A 16,957-nucleotide genomic window follows, 5' to 3' on the forward strand; every position below is an offset into this window, starting at 1 on the left:
AATGACTATCCGACCATCACTGAATCAGGTTTATCAATACCATCAAATGAAGTGAACTAGGTAATTATAATTGGATTTTGAAAAAACGTGCAAATCATTGCCACTGTTTTGAATTTTATTGTGTTGTTATCTTCCTTGTTTGGTTGTGCAAAATGTTCTGAAAAATGCTTTTTGTAGGGGAGGGGGCACCGGGGATGAGTTTACGGAGTCAAAGGGGGGTGGGCTAACCCTTGTGTGCTTGGCTGGGTGTCTCATGAGCTGAGAGGAGCAGGGATTACAAGATCAGGCACTTCTGAATACAGAGGTTCAAGTCAGCTGTACATGGATGACTTAAACTGGCACTTGTCATTGGAGGCAATTCGCTGAACACAGATTCGGGGCACAGATTCGGGATTCTGTGTGCCGCAGTGTGGGATGCCAATGGCCAGCTTCTCTGGCAACCCTGTGTTTCAGGCCACGTACCTACGGGACCGCCTCTCCTGATATGCCCTGCGATGGACCTTAAGGTCCACAAATAACAACACTTTGGAGGTCCCGAGCCTCAAGGAGGTTAGATTGGTTTCAACTAGGGCCAGGGCCTTTTCAGCACTGGCCCCAACATGGTGGAACGCTCTGTCACAAGAGACTAGGGCCCTGCGGGATTTAACATCTTTCCGCAGGGCCTGCAAAATGGAGCTGTTCCGCCTGGCCTTTGGTTTGGCCTCAGTCTGACCCTTATGTTTCTGTCCCCTTATGGTCTTGATTTATCAGCTACTTTAAAATGAGGCTGCATTTTAAATTGCATTTTAACTTGTATTTTAAATTGGCTTCCCCCCCCTTTCCCCCCATTATGTTTTTACTGTGATTTTATTGGTGTTAGCCGCCCTGAGCCCAGCTCTGGCCGGGGAGGGTGGGGTATAAATAATATTTATTATTATTATTATGGTTAAGTTTGCTGTTGTCTTTCTGTTTCTGACCCCACCACTTTCCTTCTCTTGGCAGCTTGCGGATCTGAACAGGCGCCTCCCGGCCGAAGCCTGCATGCCCTCTTCCACCAAACCGGCGAGCCGCTCCCAGCGGTATGAGCGGCAGCCTGCCATGCGGCCTGCCACCCCGCACACCATCACCCTGCAGCCCTCCTCCTTCAGGAACCTGCGCCTGCCGAAGCGCCTGCGGGTCATCTACTTCTTCGCCAGGACCCGGCTGGCGCAGAGACTCATTATGGTAGGCCCTCCGCTGGAGCAGCTGCAGGATGTGGGATGCTTCCAGTGGGAGGAACAGGCAGGGCTGTTGTCAGCTGGGGAGTGGAGCAGAAAAGCCCTGCTGGGCTGAGGGCAGGGCTGGGAGGCGGAGCACAAAGAGGTAGCAAGAGCCAAGGCTGTAGCTGGCTAGCATGGCTGGCTCCTTCTACCCATCATCTGCCTGGGTTGGTGTCTTTGGGTTCTGGAACAATGGCATGAGCCAGAGGGTGGAGAGTTGACAGGAGGCCTCGTCCTCCCCCCCCCCCCCGTCTCTGAAATCATGGTGACCTCACTGCTGCTTCTTTTAACCTCCTTCCGTCGGGCCTGTAAGACAGAGCTATTCCGCCTGGCCTTTAATTTGAATTCAGCCTGATCTTTTATTTCCCTTCTCTTCCCTCCCTCTCCACTTTTTATGAAGATTACCCGCTCTGGGATCCCACAGCTAATTCTCCCGTGGTCTCCTCGCTGGCCCAAGTAGGACCAATTCAGCTAGCTAGCCCTGGGGATTATCTAATTGATTTTTGAATTTTATTGTTATTCATGTTTTTATGCTGTATTTTATGCTGCTTTTATAATTAAGTGTTTTAAAGTGTTTTAAATTTGTTGTTAGCTACCCTGAGCCCGGTTTTTGAACCAGGAAGGGCGGGGTATAAATAAAAGATTATTATTATTATTATTATTATTATTATTATTATTTTATTTTATTTTATTTTATTTTATTTTGCGGGCTAAAATTTACAGAGATTGTAAATCTCTTTATGGCTTAAAAGTGGCATATGAATGTTATATATTAGCAGTACTTGAGGTAGCCTAGTCAGCTGGGAGGATGGATGTTGGTGCACTTGCCCAGGCCATGCCTAAGGACTGGGATTCTGGAGGGGCAGATAATCATCAGTAGTATTTTTATACCACTTAATATGCAAGATCCCTAAGTGGTTTATGTAAAACACAGTAAGCTTTTTAAAAATAAAGTATATTAATGTTTAAAACCAAAAATACAAAGAACGACATCAGAAAATACAGAGAAGCCATCAACAAAACATTCAGTTAAATATCAATACTCAGCATGACAGTGTGATAAATCTTGTGGGATAGATGAGTCCTTAAGCAGTGTTTAGAGTTGGCTGCTGTTTCTGGCTCATGAACAGCACACAGAAGGATGTTTGACCATTGGTCATGTCGACTGGGTCCAAAAGTAGCTGGAGTGTCTTGGGTTCCCCATCTGCATGGAGAACTACACCTCTTTGGTTTCCCTTACGCTGCTTCTGGCTCTTCCATCAACAGACGGGGGCAGGGAAGTGAAACAAATTGGGGAGTGGCCTCAATCCAGAAGAGGGCTGTGGATTTCTGAGGTCCACAAAGGCTCCTTTGCTTAGAACACATGGATTTTTGGTTCTGGGAGACTTTTGTGTCAGGGAAAGCAGGGTTCTGTGAGAGCCAGTGTGGTGTAGTGGTTAAGAGCGGTAGACTCGTAATCTGGGAAACCGGGTTCGCGTCTCCACTCCTCCACCTGCAGCTGCTGGGTGACCTTGGGCCAGTCACACTTCTTTGAAGTCTCTCAGCCCCACTCACCTCACAGAGTGGGGGAGGAAGGGAAAGGAGAATGTTAGCCGCTTTGAGACTCCTTTGGGTAGTGATAAAGTGGGATATCAAATCCAAACTCTTCTTTTTCTGCAGACGGGGACCATGGTGTGGATTGGCATCTTGTTTTACACCGACCCGGCCGGCCTCCGCCCTTACCTGGCCTCTCAAGTCACGGAGCAGAGCCCACTGGGTGAGGCAGGGCTGCCCGCCATGCCGGTTCCTGGGGAGGTCCTTCCCACCGGCGACGCCAAGCTGTCCCTCTCTGTCTTCGCTTCGGACCCCATCCAGCAGCTGTCGGAGAACCAGACGCTGGATTCGCTGAGCAGGCAAGAATCGAGCCACCGTGCCAAGGCTGAAGAGCAGGAGAGCCGGGGGAGCAGCGGGCAGCCGGATCTGGGCCCCAAGGCAGAAGTGACATGGGGAGTGGAAGATGAGGAGATCTGGAGGAAGCTCTCCTTCCGGCACTGGCCTTCTCTGTTCAGCTACTACAACATCACGCTGGCCAAACGGTGAGTGGCAAGAAGACAGCCCTGATGTTTCTGCCAGGGCAGAAAGCTCACAAAGTCTCTCTGCTGCACCTGTGGACTACGTTGGTTAAGCACAGGGAGGGAATGTCAGTGGCCAGAGTCTTCCCTGTATGTCAGGAGGCTTGTGTACTTGGATATTGGCCTCCAAAGTTGGTGTGGAGTCTTCTGGCCCCTTGAGCTCTGGGTGTACGGCTGGCTTCTTCCTGTTAAAACTGTGGCATTCCCAAAGCAAAGGAAGGATTGGACTCTGATTAATAGATTGACCAGCAAGACTCTGGGAGAGGTGCCAATAATAATTCCTGTCCACCCCTCGGCCCAGGTCGTTTTATTCACAAAAGAACTTTTTACACAGTGTTCGTAAGAACCAATCAGATTTCCTCTGAGCATTTCAAAAAACCCCACATGGGGACAAAGTTAGATCAGAAGAAATTCTTTTAACTACAAAGAAACTATTTCCTACTTGAGCATGCATAGTAGTCCAGAGTAAATAAAATAGGAAGCAATGCTTTTAGGAAAACCCGGAAGTCATAAACAGCAGTAAATAGTATTTACCATCTCCCTGTGAACTCTCTTCCTGGCCCTTAGATCTATCAAAAGATCAAAGTAACCTACTATCTTAATGTACTGAGGATGCCTGATGAAGCAACTGGCCTGTGTTTCAGAATGCTTATACGTGCCTGTCAGGCAGAGAAATAGGACAGAGATGCAGAGACATGGATTGATCAGAAATCATATCAAAATGGCTCAAACCCAGTCAACGCAATGCTTTCATCGCAGACACAAATGGCTTGCTCCATATTTTTTATAATTCCTCATAGCAATCCCACCTGATCACTACAAAAACTGTGGAACTCATTCCAACAGGAGGCAGTGATGGCCACCAGCTTGGCTTTGAAAGAGGATCGGACAAATTTATGGAGGAAGAGAGGGCTGTTGACGGCTACTAGCCGTGATGGAGCCTACGGTCTGCCTCCGCAGTTAGAGGCAGCAATGATTCCGAATGCCAAGGCTCTTGTGCTCAAATCCTGTTTGTGGGTGTTCCACAGCCATTTGGTTGGCTGCTGTGAGAACAAGATGCAGAACTAGATTGGCCATTGTCCGGATCCAGCAGGATCCTCTTATGTTCTTTGCTCTTGTATCCTCTGATAACACGGCGTGCTCTTCTTTTCCCCTCCGGCCATGCATTTTGGAATTACTTCATTTGTTTTGTTTACTTGCACACTGCTTCCTCGTCCGTGTTCTCAAAGTAGCAGTAGTATTTTATGAAAAAAACCAGAACTCAACAACAAAGGGTGGGGGTAAAAGCATTGACACCTGGGAGAGAATTAGCAAAGATTCAGAAAGAACAGCAGGTGCAGTGGAACCTCAGTTTTTGAACATTTCGGAAGCCAAATGCCAAAAACCCGGAAGTGAATGCTTCTGTTTTCAAACGTGACTCAGAAGTCAAATGGTTTCTGAAGCATGTTTCTCATTCCCCCCCCCCCCATTTGCCAACAGGCCTTTGATCCTTGGTTTTGAAACGTTTTGGAAGTCAAACAGCTTTCCGGAATGGATTACGTTCGAAAACTGAGGTTCCACTGTAGTGAAAAAAGATCCTGTTAAGGCTCATGTGCTCCAGCTTAGGGCAGCCTAGCCTGTGCCTGCCACCTTCTGAAGGAAGAGAGGGAAATGGACAGGCAAACCTCGCTGGGTCAGGAACTCTTACTAATGGAGGCACCCCCAGTGCCATACCCCAGTTTTGTTTTTGATAATCTACAAAAAAAAAAAAAAAAAAGGAGCTAAAAGCTGCCTTCTGGCTTATTCACACAGTACAGTGGTACCTCGCAATACGAATGCCTCGCAAGACAAAAAACCCGCAAGACGAAAGGGTTTTTTGTTTTTTGAGCTGCTTCACAAGACGATTTTCCCTATGGGCTTTCTTCGCAAGACGGAAACGTCTTGCAGGTTTGTTTCCTTTTTCTTAACACCATTAATCCAGTTGCGACTTGACTTCGAGGAGCAACTCATAGAACGCGGTGTGGTAGCCTTTTTTGAGGTTTTTAAAGACTTTGGTGATTTTTGAAGCTTTTCCGAACCTTTTCCGACACTGTGCTTCGCAAGACGAAAAAAATCGCAAGGCGACAAAACTCACGGAACGAATTAATTTCGTCTTGCGAGGCACCACTGTACTGGACATTGCATCGAGCTAAGAAATGCAGGCAGCGAAAAAGCCATGAGCTGAGTGAATGGTGTCCCCTGAGAAGGCCTTTCTGCCTCTTGTCCCTGCTTTTTCTATGTTGGCCGGTCAGTCCTGTCATTATCGCTTCCCTTACTGCTCTTGCAGGTACATCAGCATCCTTCCAGTGATCCCAGTCACGCTGTACCTGAACCCGCAGGAGGCCTTGGAGGCACGCCACCCTCACGAGGCAAATCGATACTACCCATTCTTCTCACCCAGCAGCGAGAAGTCGGAGCAGGTGGCGGAAGGTGTGCCCAAAATGCAAGGGCACCAAGACGTCACGCTGTACAAGTAAGAGAGCTGATCGTGGGGGGGAGATGCTGCCAAAGTGAGGGGTGGGGAGGGAAGAGGGAGAGCTGAGGGGGGCCATTAAGACACCCACTGGTTTCTAAGCCTTTGCCGGGCATGGCATGCCACTCTCCTGCTTGAGAGTGGCTGGTTTCTCAGTATCTTGCCGAACAGAAACTACCCTGTTTCCCCAAAAGTAAGACACCCCCCCCAGTGGCGTAGCGTGGGTTGTCAGCACCCGGGGCAAGGCAAGTAATTTGCACCCCCTAACCCGTGGATTTTAGCACTCGAGTCTCTTCTTCGCCCCCCCCCCAGATGTTGTGCCCGGTGTGGCCGGCCCCCCCTGCACCCCCTACGCTACGCCACTGATCCCCCCAAAATAAGACCTACTTCCAGTTTTGCCTCTCGCTGTAATATAAGGCATCCCCCCCCCCCCGAAAATAAGACCTCCCCCGATAATAAGGCCTCACCCGAACATAAGGCCTCCCCGGAATATAAGGCCCCTGGAGCTACCGGAAGGCGTCTGACTCCTCTGGACCGTAGCAGCGGGTGCTGCCACGCAGCTCACTGATTGGCTGCAGCGCAGCCGGAGCTGTTCAGGCAGTGCGAGGTCTCTTTAAATCAGAGAGCCCGTGCCGCTGCCTGGACAAGCTGCCGCCTGCTGCTTGCTCTGCCCGGACGGAGTCTGGCTGACTCACAATTAGATAATTGCCCACGGACTGTCTCGCCAGAGTGGTGCATGCTCTGGTTATCTCCCGCTTGGACTACTGCAATGCGCTCTACGTGGGTCTACCTTTGAAGGTGACCCGGAAACTACAACTAATCCAGAATGCGGCAGCTAGACTGGGGACTGGGAGCGGCCGCCGAGACCACATAACACCGGTCTTGAAAGACCTACATTGGCTCCCAGTACGTTTCCGAGCACAATTCAAAGTGCTGGTTCTGACCTTGAAAGCCCTAAATGGCCTCGGTCCAGTATACCTGAAGGAGCATCTCCACCCCAATTGTTTTACCCGGACACTGAGGTCCAGCGCCAAGGGCCTTCTGGTGGTTCCCTCACTGCGAGAAGTCAGGTTACAGGGAATCAGGCAGAGGGCCTTCTCGGTAGTGGCGCCCTCCCTGTGGAACGCCCTCCCACCAGATGTCAAAGAGAACAACAACTACCTGACATTCAGAAGACATCCGAAGGCAGCCCTGTTTAGGGAAGCTTTTAATGTTCGATGTATTGCAGTGTTTAAATATTTTTTTTGGGAAGCCGCCCAGAGTGGCTGGGGAGGCCCAGCTGGATGGGCGGGGTATAAATAATAATAATAATAATAATAATAATAATAATAATAATAATAATTATTATTATTATTATTATTATTATTATTATTATTATTATTTACCGTATTCTTCTTCATGGAAAAATAAGACATCCCCTGAAAATAAAACCTAGCACATCTTTGGGACCAAAAATTAATATAAGACACTGTCTTATTTTCGGGGAAACAGGGTAGTGAGTTGGGTGAAAGATCTGCTTTTATCCCACACAATTTATCCAAGATGTGTGTGCACCTTAAACTTCTTATAACAGAGCATAGCCCTGTGTTCTCTCTCAGCGGCACTGGCTCAAGCGCTAGATGACCCTGCTGTAGCCATGGGCACCTGTTTGGATCTGTTGTATTCTTTCCCTTTATTTATAGAAATATTTTATGCCATGTCATAAAAAGATATATCAAAGCAGTTTGCAGCAATAAAACCATGCAATAAAGAAGTTAAAAGCAGACATCAACTACCCCTTGTGGAAGGGTGCATTCTTAATTGCCTGCAAAGGCCTGGCAGAATAGAAAAGCTTTAAGCAAATTATTGGAAGTTGGCACAGAAGGCTCCTGCTGAATCTCTAGTGGCAGGGAGTTCCACAGGACTGGTCCAGTGACACTGCAGACTTGGTTCCTTGTTGTCCAGTGAGCCTCACCAACTCGGGGAACGACCAGCCGTGCTCCTGCAGATGGTCTCAGTGTACTTGAAATGATGGGATTGGAGCCAAAGGTATTTGTGACTGACCTCTCCATTTTCCACGAACCACCTCAGGGTCGCTGCTTTGGGACTGGCGTCTGGGATCCTCTTGGTCCTCCTGCTCTTCTGCCTGTACAAAATCCTGTGTCCCAAAAACTATGGCCAGAACGGGCTCTCCCACAGCCGGCGTAGAAGAGGAGACCTCCCCTGCGATGACTATGGCTACTCTCCGCCGGAGACAGAGATCATCCCTCTGGTCCTCAGGGGCCACCTGATGGTAAGAGGCAAGACCTTGATGCAGCGAATGCATCTCACCCTCAGCTTCTCCATCCTGACTAGAGCAGAGGCGAAACCACGTAGAGGAGGCACATCTAAACATAATGCCGTTGCAGAATTTTTTAATTTTTTTAAAAAATATTTTATTGCAAAGGAAAATCACCAAACATATGAAACACCATCACCACTGAACAACAAACAAAAAAGATACAGATAAACAAAGATATAGAACATAAAACAAAGAAAGAAGAAAAAATCACAACCTTTCATACATTTTTTCCATAACTGTCTAGGCTTCCTCACGCCTCCCTTTCCTGCGTTCTCTATAAAAGGATTATAATCCGCAATTTATTACCTTATTCCAATTCTTATATTCGAGTTCTCATACATTTTGCCTCTAATTTTATGCTTCTAATTTTAAATGTTTCCATCAAATATTTAGCTACTTAATTTAGGCATAACATTACTTCGAATCTCATCTTTATCATTCCACTTATTCTCATATATTTCTCATCTAGGCTACTGATGCCATATTATTTCCTTTCATGCATTTTCTTAACATTCATACAGTTTATAAAGTTTTTGTAAATAATCTTTGAACTTCTTCCAGTCCTCTTCCACCACCTCTCTTCCCAGGTCTTGAATTCTGCCAGTCATCTCAGCCAGCTCCATGTAGTCTATCAGTTGCGTTTGCCATTCTTCCAGTGTGGGCAAATCTTGTGTCTTCCAATATTTTGCAGAATTTTTAAAGGCTGTGTTTTTTGACAGCTCGATGCTGGGTGGGGTCACAGAAGGGGATGCTGTGGGGGCAAGAAACGCTAACGGGGGGGGGGCAAGGAACTGTGGGGCACAAAGCACCCTTTCCCAGTTGCCTGGCCCCTGGGAATCTTTCCCAAAAGACCTAGTCTTCGCCAGTCAGTGCCCATAAGCTTTCAAAGAGAGAGACAGGGATTTTGCCTTCCTTCCCTGCATGTTCACTTCTTGGAGATCCCTGGTTTGCCACTATTGAAAGGATAGGAAAGAGGAGTGATAGATGAAGAGATACCATGGGGGGGGGAATTTATCTATATGCAAGTACAGCTGCTAGAATAGTGATTGCTGTTAGGTGGAAGTCACAAACGATACCCGCAAAGGAGGAATGGATTTGTAAACTAAATGAATATTTAATTTTGGCAAAATTAACCGCTATAATAAGAAATCAGTCAAATCAAAAATTAAGTAAGGAGTGAAAATGTTTTGATGAATATATGGCAAAATATTGCTCAAAAAAAGATACACTAATATGCCTAGATTAAAATGCGAAGTACTGGATGGAAGAAAAATTAGTAAGGAAAGACAGTAAGAATATATAGATGATTTGAGAAGACTGTAGAATGCAAAGATTATTGTAAAATGTGTAATGTGCAGGAAATCGAGTGGGGGCGGAGGGAAGTGGGAGGAAGGAGAAAAGAATAATGTGATGGATTGAGGAAATATAAATGTAAATGTATTGGGGGATGGGGAGGAAATGGTGTTGGCTTTGGTACATTTGTATTGTAATGTAATATGTGAAAACCGGAAGAAATATCAACAACCTCAGATATGCAGATGACACAACCTTGATGGCAGAAAGTGAGGAGGAATTAAAGAACCTTTTAATGAGGGTGAAAGAGGAGAGCGCAAAATATGGTCTGAAGCTCAACATAAAAAAAACGAAGATCATGGCCACTGGTCCCATCACCTCCTGGCAAATAGAAGGGGAAGAAAAGGAGGCAGTGAGAGATTTTACTTTATTGGGCTCCATGATCACTGCAGATGGTGACAGCAGCCACGAAATTAAAAGACGCCTGCTTCTTGGGAGAAGGGCAATGACAGGCCTAGACAGCATCTTGAGAAGTAGAGACGTCACCTTGCCGACAAAGGTCCGTATAGTTAAAGCCATGGTTTTCCCAGTAGTGATGTATGGAAGTGAGAGCTGGACCATAAAGAAGGCTGATCGCCAAAGAATTGATGCTTTTGAATTATGGTGCTGGAGAAGACTCTTGAGAGTCCCATGGACGGCAAGAAGATCAAATGCATCCATTCTTAAGGAAATCAGACCTGAGTGCTCACTTGGAAGGACAGATCCTGAAGCTGAGGCTCCAGTACTTTGGTCACCTCATGAGAAGAGAAGACTCCCTGGAGGAAAAAGGGGCGACAGAGGACGAGATGGTTGGATAGTGTTTTCGAGGTTACCAGCATGAGTTTGACCAAACTGCGGGAGGTAGTGGAGGACAGAGGTGCCTGGCGTGCTCTGGTCCATGGGGTCACGAAGAGTCGGACACGACTAAACGACTAAACAACAACAACAAATGTGAAAACCAATAAAAAAGAAAAGAAAGGGGTGGAAGGATAGGAAAGAGGGTGCCAAACTGGATGGATTCGCTCTGGTCTGATCCAGCAGCCAGACTTTTAAGGAGGCAAGCCGGGAGGCATACACTGGAGTCCCCTTGTCCTGAGGGCACGATCCTTCCTGCATTGCATCAGTTGTTCAGCATTTGACCTGTTTTATTTTTTATTTCTTTATTGCAGGACATTGAGTGCCTGGCTAGTGACGGGATGCTGCTTGTGAGCTGCTGCTTGGTGGGCCAGATCCGCGTGTGGGACGCTCAGACGGGCGACTGCCTCACGGTCATTCCGAAGCAAGGGTAGGTTTGGCTTCCTGCTGCCGACCGGTTGTTCAGCTGATGGGCTGCTAGCTTCAATGGCTCCTCATGGAAATGTGTGCAAGTCCTTGCTTGGTTGTCAATTGCTGGCTATAGATGATGCCCCAGTTTAAAAGGCAATAGATTGTTTAGGTAAAGGTAAAGGGACCCCTGACCATTATGTCCAGTTGTGGCCGACTCTGGGGTTGCGGCGCTCATCTTGCTTTACTGGCCGAGGGAGCCGGCGTAGAGCTTCCAGGTCATGTGGCCAGCATGACTAAGCCGCTTTTGGCAAACTAGAGCAGCGCACTGAAATGATGTTTACCTTCCCGCTGGAGTGGTACCTATTTATCTACTTGCACTTGGATGTGCTTTCGAACTGCTAGGTTGGCAGGAGCAGGGACCGAGCAACGGGAGCTCACCCCGTCACGGGGATTCGAACTGGCAAACCATAGGCTCTATGGTTTAACACACAGCACCACCCGCGTCCCTAAATTGTTTACTTAGCCATTTTTTTGCCATGTCCCTATTGGAGTTGCCAATCCAGCATGCTCCAGTCCTTATTGCGGACCTGGGTTCAAATCCATGTGCAGTCTAAATCTCTGGGTTTCCCTGCTCTCAGCCTCAGTTTCACAAAGGGTAGATATCAATAATCTACTGACGAGTGTGTTGTCTACCACAAAGGGCTGCCTGACATCCCTTGAGAAAATGTTGCCAGTGGTCTCTGAAGGAAAATTCTACTTCTGGCTGAAGTTGCTTAATGGTGCAAGGTGTGTTGCATCAGCTTCAACGGGTGGTCAAGCTGCACCCCAAACGTCTGTTGTCTGTTCTCTGGTAGTCTCTAGGTTAGACTTCTGCAGTGTGTTATATGCGGGGCTGCCTTTGAAGATGGTTTGGAAGCTGCAGCAGCCAGGTTGCTTGCTGGGGCAAGGTGCTCTGACCACAAAACAACAATCCCAGGCTGATTCCACTGAGCACCAGTTGATTTCTGGGCCCAATTCAAAGACCTGGCTTTGACCTAGAAAGTCTCTATGCAGTCATACCTCGGGTTGAATGTGCTTCAGGTTGAGCGCTTTCAGGTTGCGCTCAACGGAGCGTGTTACTTCCGGGTTTCACCACTCACGCATGCACAGATGCTCAAAACGTCATGTGCATGCGCGGAAGCGGCAAAACACAACCCGCGCACGCACAGACGCGCCATCGCGTCTTACATTCCATTCAGGATGCAAACAGGGATCAGGAATGGATCCCGTTCGCATTCCGAGCTTCCACTGTAATCTCTCGTTTTTTGCACACCCAGTCACAAACTTGCAGAAGAAATGAGCTGCTGGAGTGGCTTAGGGTGGGGGTCTGCTTAATTCCAAGGTGGCCATATCCCTCTCTGTCCTCTGCTTGACCCCTCACCCCACGTCCTCCTCTTCTTGGCTGCCTTCCAGGCTGCGTCGAGAGAACAGCGGCATCTTTGATTACCAGGACTGCTGGGACCCCAACCGCCTCGATAGCAAGAGTGGACTAGATGATGGCTCTGACAGCAGCTGCCGCCGCCCCTTCAAGAGGGCCCGCAGCCCCCCGCAGCCCCTCCTGTTCAGCGACCAACCGGACCTCACCTCCCTCATTGACACCAACTTCTCTGAGCAAGCCAAGGCCGCAACTGCCCCAGAGCCCCGCCACCGGGCCACCTGCGGCCGGCAGGAGTCTGGCTACGACTTCAGCAGCCTGGTGGAGAAGGTCTGCGAGGAACAGAACCCCTCCAACTGCGTGAACTTCTTGGGCTTCTCTGCCCCCTACGGACAGGTGGCCTTCAGCCCCCAGGCTGGCAGTGGGTCCAGATCCCCAGGGTGCGGGGGCGAGGAAGGGGACTGCGTAGCCCGCAGGAGCAGCCTTGGGGATGAGCCCTATGCTGGGCTGGAGAAGATGCCCCCCCTTCCCTCTTTGGGCGGTGACTTTGAAAGCTCCATCTGGAGCCTGGAGCTGCAAGGGAACCTCATTGTGGCTGGCCGGAGCAACGGGAGGCTGGAGGTAAGGAAGGAGGCTGGGTCTTGTTGGCCTTGGGCTTTTGGGGCTTGGGGGAAGCAGAACCTTCCATAGTTGTGCTTGTTTGGTTGCAGAGTCCCCCCCCCCCCCCCCCCCGCGCGCCGCCAGAAAGGAAGAACTCCTTTAGGTTTTGATTGCAAAGGACATCAAGGGAGGCATCAGCTCTCTGCCCTGAGGCTGTTGCACACAAAGCCATGTGCACACGCACACACACCAAGCCCATGACAGCTTAGCACTGCTCTGGAGCTTTTGGCCCCTGGGCCCGATCAGGCCCACCTTATTTGGCTCTCCCACTTCTCCGCCACCTACTGTTGGCTGTGGGATTGTAAACCCACGGGGCCAAATGGAAAAGAATCAGAACCGTAACCTAAGTGTGCTCCAGCACCTTCCTTTCCAGTTGTAGTTCAGTGCTTTTAGAATTCGTACCTTAAAGCCCACCGATTACAGTGGCAAAAGAAGGAATTGAGAGCGCAGTCTAAAGGCTCCCCATTTCTTATTGCTCCCATGCTATCTAGCAGTGTTAGAAACTCAGCTATATAAGCTAGGCGCCAAATGGTTCCTTAAACCAAGGTTACAGTCGCCAAAATGGAATGCGTAGTTGCCGTTTTGGGGCAAGACAGATCTAAAGCCTTATTTCTCAGTCGTGAGCTAGGTTAAGAATTAGAGAACTTAAAGGCATCTTCACTTGGTCACAAGTGGCCAATATTCAGGTACAAATGTGCCTAATTTCGAACACTGCTTTCATGCAGTGGCTGCAGTCACTTGATACCTGGTATTGAGAGGCGCATGTCCCTGGGGGCGGGGGGGGGCGGTCAGTTGTAGATCTAGCCTGCCAACCAGATCCGGTTCCCATCACTGTTCAAGAAGGACACTGACAAACTCGAACGTGTCCAGAGGAGGGCAACCAAAATGGTCAAAGGCCTGGGAACGATGCCTTATGAGGAACGGCTAAGGGAGCTGGGCATGTTTAGCCTGGAGAAGAGGAGGTTACGGGGTGATATGATAGCCATGTACAAATATATAAAAGGATGTCACATAGAGGAGGGAGAAAGGCTGTTTTCTGCTGCTCCAGAGAAGCGGACACAGAGCAATGGATCCAAACTACAAGAAAGAAGATTCCACCTAAACATTAGGAAGAACTTCCTGACAGTAAGAGCTGTTCGACAGTGGAATTTGCTGCCAAGGAGTGTGGTGGAGTCTCCTTCTTTGGAGGTCTTTAAGCAGAGGCTTGACAACCATATGTCAGGAGTGCTCTGATGGTGTTTCCTGCTTGGCAGGGGGTTGGACTCGATGGCCCTTGTGGTCTCTTCCAACTCTATGATTCTATGATTCTATGACTGTCTCAGAAGGTGCCACAGCCCAATCTGTCTTGAGCAAGGGCAAGGGGAAATGGGAAGCCAATGAGACAGAGGCCAACTGATGTAACACGCATCCTCACCTGGCATGGAATGGTCACTCTCTTTTCCTTACATCCCCAAATACCCCTAGTTCTGCAGAATGCCTTCTGGCTTCAGAAAGACTAGTACAGTCATACCTTGGGTTACAGACACTTCAGGTTGTGTTTTTTCAGGTTGCGGACTGCAGAAACCCAGAAGTACCGGAATGGGTTACTTCTGGATTTCGGCGGTTGCACATGCGCAGAAGCGCTAAATTGCACTTTGTGCATGCGCAGAAGTGCCAAATCGCAACCTGCGCAGACGCGGGTTGTGGATGCTGCGGGTTGCGAACGTGCATCCCGCACAGATCACGTTCGCAACCCAAGCGTCCACTGTATATGCCAAGAGGTTCCCCCAAGAGAATCTATCTGCACCCAGCCTGCATGCTGTCTCCAGACTCTGATGGGGGCGGGGGATGACAAGCAACTGAAAGATAACCAAGTCCCCCCCCCCCCCAAGTTCTTCATTTGCCTGCTGTCCGGACTGGTGGGAGTTGTATCCCAAAACATCTCTCTCTCTCTCGACCTCTTGTGTTGCAGGTGTGGGATGCCATCGAGGGCACTCTGCATTGCAGTAACGAAGATGGCCAGTCAGGCATCACTGCCCTTGTCTTCCTGAACAGCAGGTAAGCAGCCCGACTCCTCCATGCCCAGAGCATCTCACAGTAGCTGATGGTTTGTCATGTCCAGCTGATGGACCAGCTATATTTAGGAGTCTGCCTTGACCCCCTGCTGCTGCTCCACCATGCCTGCCTTTCCCAAGTGACCACAACTTCTCACCTCTCCTGATTGCAGGGATACAGTGGTACCTCGGGTTACATACGCTTCAGGTTACAGACTCCGCTAACCCAGAAATATTACCTCGGGTTAAGAACTTTGCTTCAGGATGAGAACAGAAATCGTGCTCCGGCGGCAGCGGGAGGCCCCATTAGCTAAAATGGTGCTTCAGGTTAAGAACAGTTTCAGGTTAAGAACAGACCTCCGGAACGAATTAAGTACTTAACCCGAGGTACCACTGTATTCTTCAGCTCTCAGGAGGGTGAGGCTTTTGACCTGCCTTATCCCAGGAGGAGCTCCTCCTTGCGTTCAGCCCTCAAGCAGAGTCTCCAGGCCTCGCTTGGCTTTCCACAAGGCACGTGATGATCCTTGGGTCTCCTGTGTAGACTCTTCCCCTCTCCCCACCCTTTGCCAGCCAGTCCATGCAGCTTTGATTGCCTTTCTTGTGTGACTTCCAGGGCAGCTCCTCAGCCCCAGAGCTGTGCACTCATTTCCTTATGTGCCCTCCTCTCCCAATAACCTGCACAAGCCCACAGGGGCAAGAGAGAGCCAGTGTGGTGTAGTGGTTAAGAGCGGTGGACTCGTAAGGACTAGTCACACTTCTCTGAAGTCTCTCAGCCTCACTCACCTCACAGAGTGTTTGTTGTGGGGGAGGAAGGGAAAGGAGATTGTTAGCTGCTTTGAGACTCCTTAGGTAAAGGACCCCTGACTGTTAGGTCCAGTCGCGGACGACTCGGGTTGCGGTGCTCATCTCGCTTTACAGGCCAAGGGAGCTGGCGTTTGTCCGCAGACAGTTTTTCCGGGTCATGTGGCCAGCATGACTAAGCCGCTTCTGGTGAAACCAGAGCAGCGCACGGAAACGCTGTTTACCTTCCCGCCAGAGCGGTACCTATTTATCTACTTGCACTTTGACGTGCTTTCGAACTGCTGGGTTGGCAGGAGCAGGGCCTGAGCAACGGGAGCTCACCCCGTCGCGGGGATTCGAGACTCCTTAGGGGAGTGATAAAGCGGGATATCAAATCCAAACTCCTCCTCCTCTTCTCCTCCTCCCCTGCCTCAGGCCACAGGGACAAATGTTGGCTGGGCCTGTGTGAAGAGGGAGTGCTCATGTTACTTTTTCCTTCTGTACCCCTTGGATAGGATTGTTGCTGCTAGGCTGAATGGCTCCCTGGATTTCTATTCCTTGAGGACGCACACCTCTTTGGATCACTCCCAGCTCAAAGGTGAGTATTGTGCTCCCCACATCCCCCAGGTGGAAGCAGAAGCTTCTTGGCCTGCTGTGGTCACTGCCCCTCCAGGTTCAGGCTGCTCTCTGCTCTGCTTTCCTCTGGATCTGCCCAGGATCCAATAGTGGAAGAGCTGGCAGATAATTCCTCCCCCAGCGGCAGGTCCTGGCTAGCTTCCTGCACCTACGGCTTCCATGCGCTTGATGGACTTAATTTGCCTTCCATTTCCCCACACAGTTAGAATTTGTTTTTCTTTTTATACATAACCTCCATCTTCAGATTTCTGAAGAACCTGGATCTTGGCAGTAGAAGTGGAAAACTCTAAAAATATAGATGGTTTTCTATATTTATAAAATCTATATTTTTTGGGAGGTCAATTAGCACAAGCACTCTGTGAAACCATGAATAGCATCCTAAGAGGAGGGAAAATACCCGATTCATGGAAGGAAGCCTTTATAACTGTAATCCTTAAACCAGATACGGATAAATTAAACATGAAGAACTACAGGCCAATATCGCTGTTAAATAACGATTATAAAATATATGCGGATATAATGGCCAACAGATTGAAAAAATGTTTAACAAAGTTAATCCACAAAGACCAAGCGGGTTTCCTCCCAAACAGATACCTGAAAGATAATGTGAGGCACGTCATTAATTTAATTGAATATTTGGAGCTTAACAACAATATACCGGCGTCCCTGATTTTTA

General features: G+C 48.9%; 1 protein-coding gene across 2 annotated transcripts in view; it reads left to right on the forward strand.

Annotated features, from left to right (window-relative positions):
* SCAP (SREBF chaperone) overlaps window positions 1–16,957 on the forward strand; it is a 63,501-nt gene that overhangs the window by 34,028 nt on the left and 12,516 nt on the right. For both annotated transcript variants that reach the window (XM_077936635.1, XM_077936634.1), the window contains 8 exons: window positions 982–1,203; window positions 2,898–3,313; window positions 5,655–5,840; window positions 7,911–8,112; window positions 10,662–10,777; window positions 12,211–12,793; window positions 14,784–14,869; window positions 16,161–16,243. In XM_077936635.1, coding sequence (XP_077792761.1) covers window positions 982–1,203; window positions 2,898–3,313; window positions 5,655–5,840; window positions 7,911–8,112; window positions 10,662–10,777; window positions 12,211–12,793; window positions 14,784–14,869; window positions 16,161–16,243 — 1,894 coding nt within the window. The remainder of the gene's footprint in view (window positions 1–981; window positions 1,204–2,897; window positions 3,314–5,654; window positions 5,841–7,910; window positions 8,113–10,661; window positions 10,778–12,210; window positions 12,794–14,783; window positions 14,870–16,160; window positions 16,244–16,957) is intronic.

Source organism: Podarcis muralis, chromosome 12, assembly GCF_964188315.1.
Source record: "Podarcis muralis chromosome 12, rPodMur119.hap1.1, whole genome shotgun sequence".
Lineage (NCBI taxonomy): Eukaryota > Metazoa > Chordata > Lepidosauria > Squamata > Lacertidae > Podarcis > Podarcis muralis.